The sequence below is a fragment of the Xiphophorus maculatus genome, chromosome 14, assembly GCF_002775205.1.
Source record: "Xiphophorus maculatus strain JP 163 A chromosome 14, X_maculatus-5.0-male, whole genome shotgun sequence".
NCBI classification, from domain to species: Eukaryota; Metazoa; Chordata; class Actinopteri; order Cyprinodontiformes; family Poeciliidae; genus Xiphophorus; species Xiphophorus maculatus.
Genome location: NC_036456.1, coordinates 7,873,639 through 7,893,231, shown reverse-complemented (window position 1 = coordinate 7,893,231; position 19,593 = coordinate 7,873,639). Strand labels below are relative to the sequence as shown.

Genomic DNA, 19,593 nt, shown 5'->3' with positions numbered 1-19,593 from the left:
AGTTTAGACCAAAAGTTAAGCAATATCCTTTAAAAGCAGATGCACAGGAGGGTATAAAGCCAGTAATTAAAGATCTTATTGAGGCAGGAGTCATAGTGCAGTGTGAAAATTCTCCATGTAACACTCCTATTTTTCCTGTTAAAAAACAACCACCTTCTGTTGGATGGCGCATGGTTCAAGATTTACAAGCAGTAAACAATGCCGTCATTCAAAGGGCGCCGTGTGTACCTGATCCATATACATTGTTAAACTCTCTTAGATCAGATGCAAAAATATTTACTGTTGTAGATATCAGTAATGCCTTCTTCTCAATACCAGTTGATAAGGAGAGTCAATTTTGGTTTGCATTTACTTTTGAAGGGAACAGGTACACATATACCAGGTTGCCCCAGGGCTACTGTGAGAGCCCTACAATTTATTCTCAAGTGATGAGTGCCAGTATGTCAACATTTCAACCTCCAGGAGGGAGCCAAGTCTTGTTGTATGTAGATGATGTTTTATTAGCATCTCCAAACATGGAAATCTGTAAACAAGACACTTTAGCACTTCTAAAACATCTAGCTGAGGAAGGTCATAAGGTCAATAAAAATAAACTCCAACTGTGTAAAGAACAAGTAAAATATTTGGGTCATAATTTAAGTGCAGGAGGGCGGACCATAATGGAGGATAGAAAAATAACGATTCTCCAAGCACCTAAACCACAAACAAAAAAACAGATGATGTCTTTTCTAGGATTAACTAACTATTGTCGAAACTGGGTGCCTAACTATGCAGAAATTGTGGCCCCTTTAAGCAAATTAATGTATGAAAAAGATCTGAAAATGTCTTCCTCTTTGGAATGGACAGAGGCAGCAGAGACAGCACTAAGTGAAATAAAGCAGGCCCTAGTGTCAAGTGCTGCGCTCGCCTTACCAGACTATAAAAAACATTTTTTCCAGATGGTGGATTGCAAAGGTCAGTATATGACCTCGGTGCTAGTTCAGCAACATGGTGATAAAATGAGACCAATAGCATATTTTTCTTCCAAACTTGATAGTGTGGCGTGCGCCCAGCCTCCCTGTGTGAGAGCAGTGATTGCTGCTTCTATGGCAGTAGAAGTTAGTGCTCCTATAGTACTGTTTCATCCGTTAACATTAAGAGTACCACATGCAGTTTCAGCACTATTATTACAAACAAATATGATTTTTTTATCGCCTGCGAGGCATCTCTCTTGTATGAGTACATTATTATCACAACCTAATCTAACTATTGAAAGATGCACAATTTTAAATCCTGCAACTTTGTTACCTCTTCCAGATGATGGTACAAAGCATGATTGTCAGGAAATGGCAGAACAAAATGCAAAGAGTAGAAATGATTTAAAAGATCTACCATTAGATCACGGTGAAATACTTTTTGTTGATGGTTCCTCAAAGAAAAATGTACAAGGGATAACTCAAACTGGTTATGCAGTAGTGACTGAAAAACTAGTGTTAAAAGCTGAAAAACTTCCCTCGCATTATTCAGCTCAGGCTGCAGAATTGATAGCGCTAACTACCGCTTGTAAACTAATGAAAGATAAGGAAGTGACGGTTTACACCGATAGTCAATATGCGTTTGCAACAGTACACACGTTTGCACAATACTGGAAAAATAGGGGTATGATAACTTCTACAGGAAAACCAGTAACTCATGCAGACTTATTAAAAGATTTGCTACAAGCTGTGCAGCTACCAAAACAACTAGCAATCTGTAAATGTGCTGCACACACCACAGGGAAAGATAAAGTGTCTCTAGGGAACGCCTTTGCTGATGAGATGGCAAAAAAAGCAGCGGAGGGGCAAATAAAGGTCTTACATATGGAAGAAAAATCAAACATATGACAAAAGATCCTAAAAGACATGCAACATTTAAGTCCTGACAAAGAAAAAGATCTTTGGATTAAAAATGGAGCAAAAATAGAAGATCAAATCTATAAGTGACCTGCAAATAAGCCTATCTTGCCAAAAAACTTGTATAGGTGGGCTGCAATATTGAGCCATGGCGTTTCGCATGTCTCAACTGGAGGGATGATAGGGCAGGTGCATCAATATTACAAAACTTATGGATTTATTTCTTTTTCAAAAACTTTTTGTAGAGCTTGTTTAATTTGTGCGAAACACAACTCTCAGGGAAATTTAAGACCGCGCAGAGGACGATTTCCTAATCCGCAATATCCATTTCAAACAATACATATGGATTTCATAGAATTAAATAAAAGTGAAGGGAAAAAGTACTGTTTAGTAATAATTGATGCTTTCTCTAAATGGATTGAACTCTTTCCCACGAAAAATCCAGATGCTTTAACAGTAGCAAAAGCACTTTGTAAAGATATCATTCCTAGATATGGGATTCCTGAAAAAATATATAGTGATAATGGAACTCATTTTGTAAACCAAATTATAAAAAAAATAGGAACCATGTTTCACATGGATTTAAAAAATCACTGTGCTTATCACCCTCAGAGTGCCGGATTGATCGAAAGGATGAATTCGACAATTAAAACTAGACTAAAAAAGTGCATTGAAGAAACTGGTAGGCCCTGGACGCAGTGTTTAGATTTGGTAAAATTATACATTAACATTACAAGCACATCAGGGCTTACACCGTTTGAAACTCTATTTGGAAGACCGTATAGACTGCCACAGTTTAAAAATCAATGGGAAATAGACGATGAAGCTAATTTAGCTGATTATATGAGAGCCATGTTAGAAAAACAAAAAGAAAAACAAACTGAAGATCACTCTTCTGTGTCTCAGCAGGAAAATCTCTTAGTGGAACCAGGAGATTGGGTGCTCATAAAAAGCATTAAGAAGAAGCACTGGTACTCTCCGAAGTGGGAAGGGCCGTACCAAGTTTTGTTGACAACGCCTACAGCTGTGAAAATAGCAGAGAGATCAACTTGGGTACATTTAGTACATTGCAAAAAGGTCATTTCATTTTAAAAAGTAGCTAAAAGAAGACAAGCTTGAGACGCTCACTGACCTGCAGCGGAAAAGCCCAGGTAAACAGGGGGCTAAACTGAATAGAGGTTTGGTCGTTTGAAACTGGTGAAGATTGTCCACAACCCTGCAGTGTTTTTAGGAGCTGAACAAGTTTGCAATCTTAGCAAAATGACAAATAAATGTATTGTTTTTGTTTTTATTGTTTTTGGTTTTTTGTTGTGTTTTCGTGTGGAGAAACTTTATGCAAGAAAGAACTCTTGTAGCACTACTCATGGAATGAGAGTAGGGATTCAAGTGTGTATTCCACCTCGTTCTAATACTATTGTTTCAGTCTCCTGGGCAGGTTTAACATCAGCAAAAAAGAACAAAGGGATAAATTACAGGGACAATACTTGGTATATGACAAATGATATCTCTAATACCGGTTGGAAAACTTTAGTAGCTGACGAGGGTAATAGATGGACAAAGACTTGGGGTACTACAACTTATGCACAATATCACAAAAAACTACTGACTATTTCACGCACAGATGAAGGAGTACAGATAGTTATAAACACGATTAAACATCCTTTAATTCCTCCTAGTTTTCAAGAAAAAGCAGATACAACATGTTGGGGATTTTATTTATGGGCTCACACATCAGGGGCTGATCCAAAATTTTTAATAATCTTTTGTGAAGAATCTAAGGAAGAAGGGGGAAGTGATACTTCTCCATGGACAATAGGGGTAAAAGTGAAAGAGGTAAAAACTGTTGATGACTGGTTCAGGGTTGCCACAGGTGTGTCAGGTAATAATAATAACTGGTTGTTAATGGTAGAACAAGCTGCAAAAATGACTAAAAAAGATTGTGTAGTCTGTATGGAACCACGGCCTCTACTTCGTGTGACTCCAGCGATAATCACAAAACAATGTTTGTTAGAAGTAATGACTAAAACAAATCTAAAAGGCACCTGTGTGATTTATGATGCAATATTTCCCCTCGCTGCAGCAGATGAAAAGAAACCTTTATTTTCTAAGAAAATAGCTCCAGCTAACTTCACATGTGTAAATATAACGGGAACTGGGAAAAGAATAGGGAATCTTACTAAAACTATGTGTACTACTGTAATTACTGTAAACGATGACTTTAACCCTATTTCTCGTGCAGATGTCTGGTGGTGGTGCGGTGATGACAGACTCTTTGATAGATTACCTCGAAAAGTAACAGGTTTTTGTGCATTAATTTCTCTGTTATTACCTGTATCTGTATATCCTACATCTGTTGAAGATTTAATGCTCTCTTTGTCTAGTGTTTTATTTCAGAAGAGGCAACACTTACAGAAACGTGAAGTGACATGGAAAAATACAGATATTGATCCGACATACATCGATGCCATCGGAGTCCCTCGTGGAGTGCCTGATGAATATAAATTAGTTGATCAGGTCGGGGCTGGTTTTGAATCTACAATTTGTTGGTGGTGCACGATTAACAAAAACGTAGACAGAATAAATTACATCCATTACAATGTGCAAAGACTGGGAAATTGGACACAGGCTGGTTTCGAGGCAGTGCATGAACAGCTGGCTGCTACTTCACTGATGGCTTTCCAGAACCGTATAGCTCTTGACATGTTGCTGGCTGAGAAAGGAGGGGTGTGCATGATTTTTGGAGAAAAATGTTGCACATTTTTACCAAACAATACAGCAGCTGATGGAAGCTTAACGAAGGCCATTACAGGGCTTCGAACCCTTAACGGCAAAATGAAGGAACACTCTGGAGTGGATACTTCCATGTGGGATGCATGGATGGATGCCTTTGGGAAGTATAGAAACCTTGTGTCCTCTGTCTTAGTATCAATTGCAGTTTTTGCTGCTATTTTGACTTTGTGTGGATGTTGTTTTGTTCCGTGCCTGCGTTCTTTGTTTAACCGTCTCATTACCACAGCGATTTCACCCATGGAGGACCAGATGGCACAGATGTATCCTTTATTAGAGAAAAAATCTGATGTTGACAAAGAATACTCTGATGATGACTCTTCTGACAGGTATCCAGATCCTGACTTTTGGACTGGGTATAACCCCTGAGTGTAAAAATGTTTGCTTTCCAAAAAATGAACTCCCAGCTGAAAATCATTTGAAGTGGCTGCTCTTGGAGGGATAAGAGATGTGGAACAAATTTTTGATAAATAGGGGGAAACTGTTGGATAAATTGTATTTTTAGTAATTATCAAATATTCGTTGTATCATGTAGCCTTGTAGTAACATTTAGATAAAGTTTAAATATATGCTTTTTCTCTTTTTCCTCTATTCTAAGTAATGTCTCTGTGTGTTGAATAATTATGATTCCTTCCTGTGACTTCCTTGAAGATGCCATCAGCAAAGCCTGGGAGATAGCGGAGACAACAGAGTTTATTGCCCAGCAATAAACTCTGCTTTCCTGTGTGATATACAACTTGTTTTACTCAACGTCGGCCTGTGTCTGGTACCCGACTGAAGCAAGAAGGATTTAGATTGTAGATAACATATGTCTAAATAGTAAAGGTCATTAGCGCTGCAGCCATGTGATAAATTGTTTTGTCCCTCCCTTTTAGAAGCTGCAAGCGCCCAGTGTAAGAGGGTCCCCTAAAAAAGCAATAAAATAGAGGGAGCGGGAGATGTGTTTCCAGAGTAGTTTGGAGATTTGTAACTGGAAACATCTCTCTGTCTGCTCTCCTCGCGAGTATACAAGAATCTAACTCTCTTTGTCTTTCTTGTGTTTGTTTAAATTGTCTCTAATAGGTATTTAGACCTGACAGTATAATTACACAGAATTACCCCAATCACAAAAACGGGAATGAGACGCATGCCAGGGAAGAAATGTGATGCTGACAGCAAATTATTGCGCAAATATTTTTTAAAAAGCACAAGATTTAAAGTACCTGTTGCAGATTTGGGTCTGTGTCTTCCTTTGGGCCGTCTTTGGGAATTGCCCATACTATTCTTCCTGTCCCAGAACATCACCGCTTCATGCCACCGCCACACACACACACACGCACACACACACACGCCGACTGACAGACAGACAGAGAGGGTCTGTGGTCTGCAAGTGAAAGACGAGCCCGGGTCGAGCCGCCGTGTGACCGGGGAAGACGACGGAAGGAGTCACAGCATCGCAAGAGACCTCAGAGTGTGTGACTGCGCGCGACCTGTGATGAGTGTGTGAGCCCGGCGGGTGATTGCAGATGAGCTACGTGCGTGCGTGTGTGTGTGAGAGAGAGTGAGAGCTTGGATGCGACGTGAGCTGTTGACAAAGCGGGCTGCATGCCGGTGAGAGTGTGAAAGGTTGCGTGTGTGTGAGGGGGAAAGAGGGATTTTGCTGGAGGAGATGGTCTGACGGTTGCAGGTGTACATGGGAAAACGTCTGTGAGAGAGAGAGAGGGAAAAAGAGAGTGAGAGAGAAAGGGGGGGAAAGGAAGCATGTGAGTTGAGTTGATTAGCTTCCAGCCAGTCGAATTCAGCCACTGCTGTTCAATTCATAAAGAGAAAAGGGTGAAATCAGCCAATCAGGAGCAAGGGATTGTGAGAAGGAGAAATGGGCAGTAGAGTGAGAAATGGGGAAAAAACTGGTAGAAAAGATGAAACTGAAAGTGCTGAGGCTGAGATGCGATTGGACAAGGAATAAAGCTATTCTGCTTCAAGTAAAAAGTTGGACAAAGCATATAGTGCTGTGGAGAATGATTAGTGTCTCGTGTTCGGCTTGTTTTTGTCACACTGATATATTTCAGATCATTGAGCAAATTTTAACATTGTAGAAAACCTGATAAAGTTTGACCCTAAAGGCTCCCACAAAGTCTGGCGTACTGCCTGCACTCTCTGCTCCCGGTTGAGATTTCATACTCAAGCGCACCAATTGCCTACATTTCAAATTTGATGAGCAGCAACTTGGGCTCTGAGCTGTGTTTCTTCTTGATTAAGGCGGCCGTTGCACAGGTGTTAGTGTGGCACAGAGAGTGGCATTCTTGCATCCTCGCAACTGGTTGCCCCAACTCCCAACCTTATCAGCTCGGTGCCACGTACAAAACATTTCGATGTTAAAAGCAGTTTACTGGGCCAAAGGGAGCATGCGTATGCAGTTGTGAAAATTGACTTTTGTGCGGACTCGATGTGAACTCGAAGCAAACCTCCGCCAGACACGCTCGCGCAAAGATCAACTTTTACGACTGCGTTGCACAGTAAACTACTGGTAGAGTGAAGTACGCCCAAGTACGTTGGGGCCTTAAGATGTGGTTGGACAAGGAATAATGCTTGTCTGCTTCAAATATAAGATTGAAACAAGCATATAGTGCTGTGGAGAATGATTGTTGTCTTCCGTTTGGCTTGTTTGTGTCACAGTGTTATCTTTCAGATCATTGAACAAATGATCTGAAAGATAACCTGATTAAACAAAGTCAGGGGTACTTTGTGAGTAGCGCATACTCTGCGCACACCGTCCACGCATGGTCGGGGTTTCATAGTCACTCATACTAATTGCCTACATTTCTCGTGATAGATTACTTCATTTCCCACAATCTGAATGATTCAAGAAATTTGGTGAGCTACTGGGGTGTCCTCGCAATTGGTGGCAACGACTGTTGGGTGTCGCACGCAAAAACAGCTCCATGTGAACGCCTGGAGCAGTTTACTATGCAACACCGAGTACATGGTCATAAAAAAATCGACCTTGGCACAGACGTCCGCTTCAAGTACGCGCTGATCTGGAGTAAAGTACGGCAGAGTAAGTGGGGTTCCTCAACAGGAAGCTCGTCACTCGTTTCTTGAAGAAGTTTCGCCTCTCATCCAAATGGCTTATCAGTTCTGAACTTGAGTTAAAATATCAGGACTGAGGTCAAAAAGTTATTGTCTTGAGGTTCCCCTCGTGTTGGATGTACCGTATATTGTCTAACCCACATTTGCTTTTCATCCGCACAGAAATCTGTTTGCATATGGATAAGCGATGCAGCTTGGGCTAAAAAATTCAATCTGAAGTTGACGTGACTTTCCCACCCAGCAGTTTGACACAACCTCACACACACATTACAGAGAGAGACTCTGGAAGTCATGTCCATTTGGCATGAGCAGACCGTAAAGAGCACTGGAGGCCATTCTTGTTCTTGTGCCTCCGTCTTTGAGTTTACTTTAATGATTGCATAACCCATTCTGGAGTCTGGCTTCTGGACACATCCCTTTTTGGAGAGCATTTTTAGCTTTTTCTGTCAGTTTTTCCATTTTATGCATTTCTTTTTCTCTTTCATCTAAACTGAATTCAGCAAATCAGGTCCAAATGTTATTTGTTCTAAATATATGTTTAAATACTTGGTCTACGCTTAAACATAGCATACTAGATCCACATATTGATGTATTGCAGTGAGAACAGACTGCAGCCTTTTTATGCCTACCCTCTTCCTCACTTCCCCACCTCTTCTCTCTGCTTCGTCGCACATCCTAATAAACAGCTGTTATATAAAAAAAAAAGGTGCTGAATGAACACAATATCACCTAATTGAAAAGAACATCGCACATTTAGGCTTAGTGCTGAAAACACAGAGAAAATGCCTGGCTTGTGTTCAAGCTGCTTGTTCCAGTTTGAAAAGACGTCAAAGTATTTGCTGAGTCAACCTTGATTAAGGCAGAAGATGATCGACTGCAGCTGAAATGCTAAATGTTTGCTTGGAATTGTGGTTAACGTCTAAACAACGAGCTGCTAAATACTGAAGAACATGCGTGTCTGGTTTGATAGCATGCACCCACTCACAACTAGTTTGTTCACATTCATTTAGTGCTTGGATCAACAATCAAGAAATGAATGCACGGCACACGAACGATGACTTCCGCCTGCTCTCTTCCAAAGAAAAGAAAATAAAGGATTTTTTTTTTACAACCACTTCTGGCTATAGCTTTCGCAGCAGGAGACTAAGCAAATAAATACCTTGATGGACCATCTCTGCTCAGCAGACACATTTTTGCGGCTTTTATTCTCACTTTAATAGCATCATTATTGCTCCTTTCAAGACTGAAAACATTGGGTTTTGAGAGGTTGTCTCCTTCAGCGGGCTTTGGATGTTTGTTTTTCTTTTCTTGCAGGGCAAAAGACTTATTCAGAAACTTAATGCTACATTGTATAAAGCATTTTTTTAAAATAGCTGTCTGATATTTATTTATGCCAAACTTTTCTTATTTGGAGTCAATCGGGATTAACAAAACTATTTCAACTTACTTAAGGCCAGAAGAAGAAGAAGAGACATTTATTTCCTTAGTATGTAGTAGAATTGCATTTTAAACAGCGTGGCACGGCTCAAATGTATGAGTAATCTTTAACAGAGTTCCCGCAACAGCTGGCTAAAATGTCACATATTATTTGCGTATTATAAAGTGCCATCTTTGTCAGTTATAAGCATCTAAAGTATTGAGGCTAAAGAAGAGGAATGAATATTACACTGCGGTTTGGTGACACCTTGTACACAATCATTGCATTCCAAGCATTTCTTTGGGTATTATTATTGTGCAGACTGATTTTTAGCTATATAGGATACAATATATGTTTGCAATATGCTGACAGCGTCAACGCAAACGCAGAACCTTTTTGCTGCGAGCCAAACGTGCCAAGAACCGCGCCACCATGCAGCTTCTTTAAGCTACAATGTATGTAAATATCTGGTTTCAGATGTACATAACGTTAAAGAAATTGTTTTATAATTGTAACTTTTACTGACTTAGTCATGTTAATTCTTTTCTGCTGAACTGGTCAATCCTTGTACATGAAATAAAACATTCCTCTAATTTACACTCATGATTGTTTTATATAAAATCACTCTCCTTACTGTAAAAAATAGATTTTACTGATGTAATCAGTCAGAAACAAAGACCAGCAATGCTAGACTTGGCTTTTACAACACACACTATGTTACTTTAGAAATTAAGTGCGGAAAATCCTGGAGAAAAAAAACAACAAAACAACATATGCTAACTGCTACAGCCAGACGTAGATGCTGAAATGACAGCTAAAAGAAACAGCAAAAAAAAGTTAAACATCTTGATTTATTTATAAAACAGCAAAATGGAAAAGGTTTTGTGGTATTTAGGGTGTTGGTGGAGTTTATTCTTGTTAAAATAGAGAAATTTAATCAAAAAAGACTCTGGGTTAGCATCATGTGGCTAGCTTGTTAGCATCACGTCAAATTTCTAAGACAGTTGATCTGCTATCGTGTGGTGTTAGCTTCGATGACGCAGACTTTACAGCCCCAAAACTCCACTGCTTAATAAAAAGTGTTGCAACGTTTACAACACAATCGCCTGGAGCTCACAGGAGCAGGTTCACAAGATTGCTAAAAAAAAAAAAATTCCAGCAATTTTTGCTAGCAGAAATTGTTTTTTTGGTTTTTTCTGAAATTAGCACACCCCCAAAACCAAAGTTGGACAAATTTAAACTACATTGATTACCCACCAAGGTATTCCAAAGTACCAGAAAAAGAAAACCTGACAGATTCACAAAAGATGGACAAAGTATTCTGTTTCATAATGTCATTGTGCAGCGCTGGGGAATAAAACGGCGAGTTCTTCCTTCATTAATTGCGATAATGAAACTCTAAAACAGGTTTCAGTACCAGATGAGAAATTGTCTGAAAAGTGAATGTGAGGTGCAGACGGCGCCACAGCCACATTGAGGTTGCTATCGGCGTTTTCCTCACGGCCCTTTTTAGGCAGGCGGACGGCGCCATCGCCCTGGAAATCGTCATTTCTTTTTGTTTGCAGCTAATATTCCGTGGCATAAGCGATACATATTTGCTTAGTGAAATCTGCTGGGATTCCCTATTACAAATATCCTGAAACCATCACTAATCCAGGTTTATCCGTGGGCCTCCCACAGAGATTGCTTTTCGTTTTCGCTCATACTTGATCCTGCTGCTTATGCAACGACTCCAAGGCCCAGAGGGAAGAACAGGCTGCCTTTAAAAGCCAAGCTGCTTGCTTCCTTGCTGATTTGCCAGCTATTTTTTTTTTTTTAAGAATCTCTGGTTAAGTCGACAGCATTGATTTCACACGTTCTGCCACATCTCTTTATGTCTCTTCACTATTTTCGGTTCGGCCGCGTGCCGCCAGATCCTTTTTAGCTTGTTTTTCTGGTCGCTACTTCAGCCTCTTGCTCTCCATCTGAATCCATTTTATCAGATTCTGACTTCCTCTGTCTGTCCCAGAAAAGCCAGCGCAGGTGAGACAGTGTTACTTTCCTCCTCGTTTCCTCTCTTTTCCCATGTCCCAGTCACATAACGAAGCAGGTTTCGCATCCAGCTTCGGCTTCAGTTTTGAGAGAAACCCCGACTTTGTTTCTCCGCCCGCTGTGCGAATCTCGACTCCAGCTCTTGTAATATTTGCTGTCTGCTGATTTCGCTCTTGCCCCAGTCTTGACCCAACGCAAAGACAATGCCGAGCCAAACCTTTCTTTGAAAAAGAGGAAAGATCAAAACCAGATCCCCCCCACCACCAACATTACTTACAACAGTATTCAAGCTTTATTTACCTCTGCTTTGGTCTGTTCAAAGCAAAGAAACAATATACCTGTTTGTCCAGTTTCATGAAACCGAAGCAGGGTGAAATAATGCAATTTGTTTTGCTTTTATCTCCACAGAACTTGTGTCCTCGATGTGAAACATTGCAAACAAACCGGTTTGAAGGACAAAAATTGAAAATTATATTACTAAGTTGCTGATTGAAAAGGACTGTAAGCACGTACTTATGCAACTAAAAGTCTTCCCTTTGCAAAATACTATGATACAACTAAGAATGCCGTCATCCAGACGACCAGGGTTCAACCGAGAATTCAATGTTCCCTACTCAGCAACTTTGTCGCTACCATTTAGAGTAGCTTTAGAGCCGAGCCGTTTGGACTCTATGAAAGTCACAAAAGTATCCACTTTTTGCTGTTGGAGATTTTCAGAGATTCTTATTCTGCAGCTGTTGTTGTTTCCGTCCCAATGACACCCAGACGATCCGTTCCAGTGTCTACCACACAGGCTTTTTGACACAAACCTACAAAGTTGTTTCTTAATACACATTTTTACCAAGTATGGTAATTTCAAATATACATTGAAATTAATTGCGATTCATCTTTTGTTTGCTGAATTATACATTCTCCAACTGGGAAAGAGTGCAGACCAATTCACCCCATGCAACCATATTTCAGAATGATCTGTCCAGTCAGACAACCATTAGATAAAAAAAAAAGAAGCAAATCTCAATATGTGTCAGTTTTTAAAGAGTTATAGCACTCCTGAATTGCTCTGTCCTTGCGAATCATGTGCACTGACTTGCAGAAACGTGTGAACACAGGGTCAGAAACAGTGACTGCTTTCTACCTAAACCTAACATCTTCAAACAATCATATATCAGCAAAACTGGCACTAAATGAGCAAATAAATCAACTTTATTGTTTTTTATGGATTTCTGTGCCTGCTGGAAGGGGTTATCAGTTACATTTCTATCCATCCGCACCTTGCCACCCCATTTTATAACAATATCAGGCACTCATAATGGCCTATAAGCCTGTAAAACTGAGCAAAGTAGACGGCAAAGTAAATTAGTGATGTTTGAAACTTGTTGGGTCAAAATGTGGCCATATAATTGTATGTTATACTTATTTTATTAAAAGTACGCTTTTTATTTGGATAGCCCCTGGAAAACCTATTCTAAAAAAATAAAATAAAAAGTTTATAGTTCAAGCGAGGTGGTATGAGGATGCGTAGCGAGTCGCTGTGGGATTCACCGTGAAACTAAGACGAAAACGAACAAGTAAAGATGCTTATAGTGGGATATTGCTTCACCATCAAAGGTTTTGCATTTGCTCTTTAAAAAAAAAAACATACAAAACTGAACGCTTGCGTACTTACTGTAGTAAATGTTACAGAGAAATACACAGTAGCTAGTTTAAAAGCCCTCAAGCCATATTAGTGGCTAGTTTTTTGTTTGTTTACCCATTAGATGAATATCGCTTCAGGTATTTTTCTGTTTTTTAAAAAATAAAGGAAATGTGTGTAACTTATAATAACAACAACAAACAAGGTTTAGCTTTTTTTTTTTTTTTTTTACAAAAAATGCCAACTTTTCACAAAGTATTTCCATGTCCAGCTCAAATGTAACGCCTCAAATTTGCCTAAAATTTACAACACACTTGTGGAATCCCACCAATTCAGGGTTCAAACTCAACACGACACGATCCCCGCGAAAGCACAAATCTTGAAAATACAGTAGGCAATCAGCCGAATCGTCTTCACTGTAACCAGGACATCCAACGACCTTTTGCCCCGGTTAAAACGAAACTGTAAGGAAACACTTACAGAGGATAATAAAGCTGCGGCAAACCAATAAAACCTGCTTCTCTCCCAAGCGAGCAGTCATCACAGCTTCACTGTTTGGAGCGGCAGACACGGCCAGACTCCAACTGCATATATCTGCTACATAATAAATGCAAATGAGTAAACAGAGGTACAGTACCTTCCAGTGGTTCAAACAGCAGGTGCAAGCTGAAGTTTTATTAGTGATGACTGAATCAAGTCGACTCCCTCTGGCTGCGAGAGAGCGTGAGACAAAAAGAGAGCCGAGCGAGAAGGAAAGGGAAGAGGGCGGAGTGGATAAACTTGTGGGCAGAGAAACAAACACACAGAAAGAGAGAAACAACTTTGATGGAGTGAAAAGAACTTAGAATACTAAATACCCTCGAGGGATAAAAGAGGGGGGAAACATGAAAAAGAGAGCAAAGCATGAGGCGGATTGGTAAAAAGAAAAAAAAGAAAAAGAGCAAACGCACAAATACACACAAATTGAGGACCATTCCGACTGAGCAGACATCTGGACCAGAGTGGATTATGGGTAATTAACTGCTCTTTAATGATCCCTACGGAGTGGAGAATGCAAAAGGAAAAGCAGCAAGGTTTTGCGTGCCTCCGAGTTCGAGCCAGAGTTTGACATTGCCATGTGAGCCACTAAATGTCATTAAAGATTCATTCATTGTTTTTGGTGTGTGTGTGTGAGAAATGAAACCCGGAACACGGACACGTTAAACGATGTGTAAACGAAACAAACAGCTGGGAGCACATATGGTTTTGAAAAGGCAGTGCAAGCATTACAATTAAAAGGTCAATTAATTCAGGTAATGACCGCAACAATGAGGACTGGACATACTGGTATCAAAATTCTCAAATAAATGGAAGCAACCACACATTCTTCCTTGTTTAAGTTACTCACAGTAGGTAGAACGAAACTTTACTCAAGTAAGATTGGCATTATTTCATGTAATTACTGAAGTAAACGTGCAAAGTATGGCGTGGTAAAACTATCCCTAAAAGGTTTTTTCAATCCCAGAAAGTTACTCAGGTAAACGTAGTGAATTACTACCCGACTCTGGCTTTTTTCTACCGGCTCAATGTTCAATCAGTTGGAAACCAGCATGTTGCAGAGCTGCTAATTATTATTTGTAGCATGCATGAGCCAAACAATAACCCCTTTTCTGAATTCATTTCCAATGGGTTGTTATATTCAACAAAAAAGAAAAACAAAACATTGTTTTGCTAACGCTAGCTTAGCTGCAAACATAAGGCGTTAAGTTACTTTGCTGGATTACTGAAAATCATAAACTTAACTGGAACGACGATTCATGATGTATTCATGTAATAGTGTGTAGTGGGTGTTACAGATATGCCAGACCAGAAACATGCTGGTTTAACTGCCGTTTCTAAATGGACCCTGAGGCTTTAGTGTGTATATAAACATGGTCTATGTCTTGTCTGTTTGCCTCTTTTTCACCATATTGTTCCGATATCTCTTCAATGGTTTACTCTAAACAAGGTGTTGGGGAAGAGAACTGTCACCTCCAGTGTTAATCTTGTATTAATCCCTGCATGTAATCGTATTTGAAGTAATTTCTTCTCGTCTGCCTGTATGTGTGTGTCTTTAACAGTCGCTATGCTCTACAGGAAGACTAATAATCTGCTAATCCGCCAACCATTGCAGAGCCAGATTACTGTTTGGAGTTTGATAAGAAAATGTAGGTGGATGTAAAACATTGGTCAAAATTAAGCAGGCAAAAAAAAAAAAGGTATTTTGCTTAAAGGATTACACAGCTAATGATGAAACCATCTGAGGTAATTCAGTTTGACAGAGTGGTCTTCAGTAAGCTGTACTTACTATCAAACTCCTTACTCTTGATGAAAATGCTTTAAATATAAATGGAAGGTACCTTCATGAGACACTTTTGCAAAACAAATTTACTTAAAAATATGTAAGAAATTTTATGTTTCCCTGACCATGTTCCACCCATGAGAAATGTTGTGTTCTAAAGTAGTGGTGCTCAAAGTCGGTCCTCGAGGGCCGGCATCCTCCATGACGCTCCCTGCTGGTAGTAACAAGCTTTTCAGCAGGTCAATGTTCTTCTTAGGCCTCTGATGAGCCACCATTTGATCCAGGTGTGTTAAACCAGGGAGAGAGTTAAAACATGCAGGATGCCGGCCCTTGAAGACCGACTTTGGGCACCCCTGTTCATCAATCACTTGAAGGAGGTAATGTCAATAAAAAATCATTTCTTGAAGAGATTCTGCAACCAGTGGCAATCAAATATCTCTAGCGCTGGGAACAAAACTCTGTAATACAAGATAAATTACCTTTACCTGTCCAGAGAACCCCAAAGTGCTTCAAACTACATACAGCAGGGGTGTCCACAGTTGGTCCTGGAGGGCCGGCATCCTGCATGTTTGGACATGGACCAGACGAGGATAGACTTTGGGTACCCCTGACATACAGACATTCACACACCTTTACATGCTGACAGTGGTGAGCTACTGGATTGTAGCTACAGCTACAGTAGGGTCTGACAGAAGTGAGGCTTCTTACCAGCAGCAGCAGCAGGCAAGGCGAGGGAAGTGTCTTACAAACCGGTAACCTACTGGTTGCAGGATGGAGTCCTACCACCATTGCCCTAAGATAGCAGTGTTCGCTCGTAATAAGAACATCCAAAAATAGGGGGTTGAAAGAATAAACAGTCTGGTTAAAGTCCTGAGTTCGACCCTGTTGAATACTTGGAGGGTCGGCCACAATGACTGACAAATGCGGTTCGAACGACGGGCTGCCATCACATCCCCCAGCACTGTGTAACCAAGCTGGTGACCATGAAGAGGAAGTACTGGGCTACAGTGGTCATGTACAGTTCTCCCAGGGCCCAGTTTCTTAAATGAATCAATCATTGCACTTCCAGTATGTAGTTGTTTCTTCAAACTTTAATCATCCAATCCAATAAACAACAAGAGTTTACAGCAGACCAGCAGAATTAGCTGTTTGGCACCGAAAGAGACGATTCAGCACATTTTTTATGGCCGCAGTCCACATAATCAACTCTCCAGCACTATCCACAAATCAGATTTCTTCACAAATGTGGCTCCTTTTAAAGGCATATAAACAGATTTATTGCCAAGAAGCATTGTTACGACAAAGAAATGATCAACCAAGCACAAATCTTCTCACTTTTTTCTGCTCAGAGTGGTTGAACCAAAAGAAAATTTGCACTCTACAATAAATTACAGAAAATGCAACTCAGCAATGAGAAAGTTGAGATTGAGGCTTTGGAGCATTTCACAGCACTACATATGACCACAAAATGAAATTATTTACATGGTACAAAGAAAGGAAGAAGAAAATGCATTTAGATGCCTTATAATGATACATTTTGTTTTAATTAAACAGTTTTTCACCAAACTGTTCTAACCGACACAGGTCTACAAATGTGTTTTTTTTCTCACATAAATCATGTCCACTATATAGCTTAGAGTCAAACATTTGGTACTACTGGTGAGTAAATGACAGCTCAGCTAAACTAAATGCATTACTTTTTCCACATACTGGAGTAAAAACTATGTAAAAAGATTGTCAATAATCATTGGGACATTTTTATCTATTTTTATACCTTGTTTACATTTACCATGGTCCCCAAAAGTCCTTTTGTTTCATTTTCTCATTCACTTAATTTCACTTAATTTCCAAAGAACAGGATAAGACATCATAAAATTCACCACATCTGGAAAAAAGATAGAAAACAGGAGCAGAAACAAGATGGGAGGATAGGTTGACAGCTTGAAGGAAACAAACACAGCGGTATGATGTAAACTCTCAGCACTTCCGCTGTTGCCTTCAGCTGTTAACACACTGGGAGAAACACTGATGCAACAATTGAACATAACATATGAGAGAGTTGGGGTTTTTTATACATTCACAATGTGTTAGGCAGGAGTCGGATCAGATTTGAAGCACCGCCGACGTGAATCCCGCAGCTCCAAACTCTCAGTTTACATAACAAACCCTCACCGCCTGCAGTGCCCAACAGTTTCCCAATAATAAATGTTCATTCTTGTTCTCCGACACCTGATTTACAATCAATTTTCAAATCCTTTCAAAAAGACTGATGGCATAACAATAGCTTGAGCCATTAGATCTCCCAATATTAAAATATATTCTTTGGGTGTTTTCATGTGGTCAGTTCTAAGCTATTGTAAGCCTTTTTATTAAAACAGTAGTTTTAAGTTTCAGGTCTTGGATGTCTGAGACTCTTATTTTGAAGTAAGAAAGGAAGTAGTTCTTGACCTCTGTGTGGTCCGCAGCAGACAAAAAATATAGTCATTTAGAATCTGTAGATTGTTAGGCAATAGGAGTTAACTAACAGGAGAAAGCTAACAGGAGCTAGGTAAGAAGAGCTAGGTAATATGAGCTAGCTAACAGGAGCTAAACAGCATGAGCTAGCTAAAAGGAGAAAGCTAATAGGAGCCAAGTAAGAAGAGCTCGGTAATACAAGCTAGCTAACAGGAGCTAGACAACATGAGCTAGCTAACAAGAGCTAGCTAACATGTGCTAGCTAAGAGAAGAACCTATCAAGAGCTAGCTAACAGGAGCTAGGTAACATGAGCTAGCTAACAGGAGCCAGGTAACAGGAACTAGACAACATGAGCTAGCTAACAGGAGCTAGCTAACATGATCTAGCTAACAGGAGCTAGCTAACATGATCTAGCTAACAGGAGCTGGTGTGTGTAGCAGAGTGCTAGTTGTACCTAGCTTCCTTGGATAATGCTGCTTTGCCCAAATGGCTCAAAAAACTCGAAGGCAAATGCTTGACTGAGACTTTTACTCAGCTTTTCTAAAAAGACACCAATTTCAGCTGGAAGTACTTCAGCTCTCGCTCTCATCTTTCAATTAGCTGATGTTTGCCAACTTTCTTTATAGCCTTGATGTCAAGCAAAACTGCCCCATATAATTTTTCTTCATTTTTCATTGAGAATTGAACGTAAATAAGTCAAGATGTATTTTTAGTTCAAATATCCTGTGATGTTTCACGGACAGAACATAATACAAAACTGCTTCAGCTTGCTAACGCCTAACTATGAGCGTTTTCTCGGGAGGATGTGACAGAAAGAACAAGACTTGGTGATCACATCTACTTAGCATGCTGCATGTGTCTGCAGGAAGAGCCGTATTTAGGTCATTTCAGTTCCCAGTCAGAACTTTGAACCACGAGCGTCGCCTTTTTATGTTTGGGAATATTCTGCTGTCTGGCTGTTCCTGACAGCAGCACTGAAGGAACGTCTGGTTACTGTTATCTGTGTTATGACGACAGCCTCCTCCAAATCTCCACAGGCAATTGTATTTTGATCATTTCCTTGCTCATTTATGTTCAATATGCAAAAATTCTGTTTATTTTTCTGTGTTCATTATTGTTGGCAACATGTTCCTATATCCATTCCTTCCTTTCTGTTTTGTAGTTGGTTGTCACATTTTTTTTGTGACACTGGATTTAGCTCTCCTAAACCTGTGCAAGTTTTTCTCTCTCTTCATTTATAGTTACTTTGTGTCTTAGTTCAGCTCTCTTTGTGTAATTAGCTTCCCTCCCTCAGTTTATTTTTGTTTAATCACAATTTAATAGAATTTGGAGAATTTCCCAAGATAAAGTGGGCAAATAATGTCAAGTCAAAGTCTGGGATGAACGGTCAACAGAGGGAAAGCTGAAGTCAGATTAAAGGAAGGTGCAATAAAGTATTCATTTAAGGGTATGCAAACTTATAGAACCAGACTGTTTAATTTTGTTTTTGTTTTTTTCCCGCCAATACAGATTTGTTTGTTTTTAAGTTGAATATTACAGAATTAACGGCATGTGAAAAGCGTAAAACGTTTGGAAGTGAGTTCATCTTTTTAGGAACAAAATCGACTCAAACGTTGTTTTTAAAAACTTTCACCACCACTTTTTAACCTTAGACAGTAAAAATCTCTCTGTACAATTTTACTTGTATGCAGAATTAAAGCTCCAGTATAAAGAATTACTACAATAACAACAACAAAAATCCCGTTTTGGTCTGTCAGCTCTGTCTTATTGTGCTGAGGGGGAGATTATGGCTCATGAGTGTTTTGGTGTTTAGTTCTGCTTTATTATGCCGTTTAATTTCATTTGCATCCCGCTGTCTCCCCCCGCAGCCACTTAATCAAATAATAATCAGCGTTGTTAGCTGGTGTTTAAACATTTAGCTCCTCCCCAAGGCCAAACAACAACGTAAATAAATCAGGAAATCGCCTAGATTTGCTCCAAGATGCTTGGAGGCCAAATCTGTGGCAGCGT

General features: G+C 39.8%; 1 protein-coding gene across 2 annotated transcripts in view; it reads right to left on the bottom strand.

Annotated features, from left to right (window-relative positions):
- Positions 1 to 19,593, bottom strand: part of nhsl2 (NHS like 2) — a 134,404-nt gene that overhangs the window by 75,505 nt on the left and 39,306 nt on the right. The window contains exon 1 of one of the 2 annotated variants that reach the window (XM_023346609.1): positions 5,861 to 6,257. The exons of the other annotated variant lie outside the window; for it this stretch is intronic. Coding sequence (XP_023202377.1) covers positions 5,861 to 5,939 — 79 coding nt within the window. The 5' untranslated portion in view covers positions 5,940 to 6,257. Of the gene's footprint in view, positions 1 to 5,860; positions 6,258 to 19,593 lie in introns of those variants that run through there. 2 annotated transcript variants of the gene reach the window in all.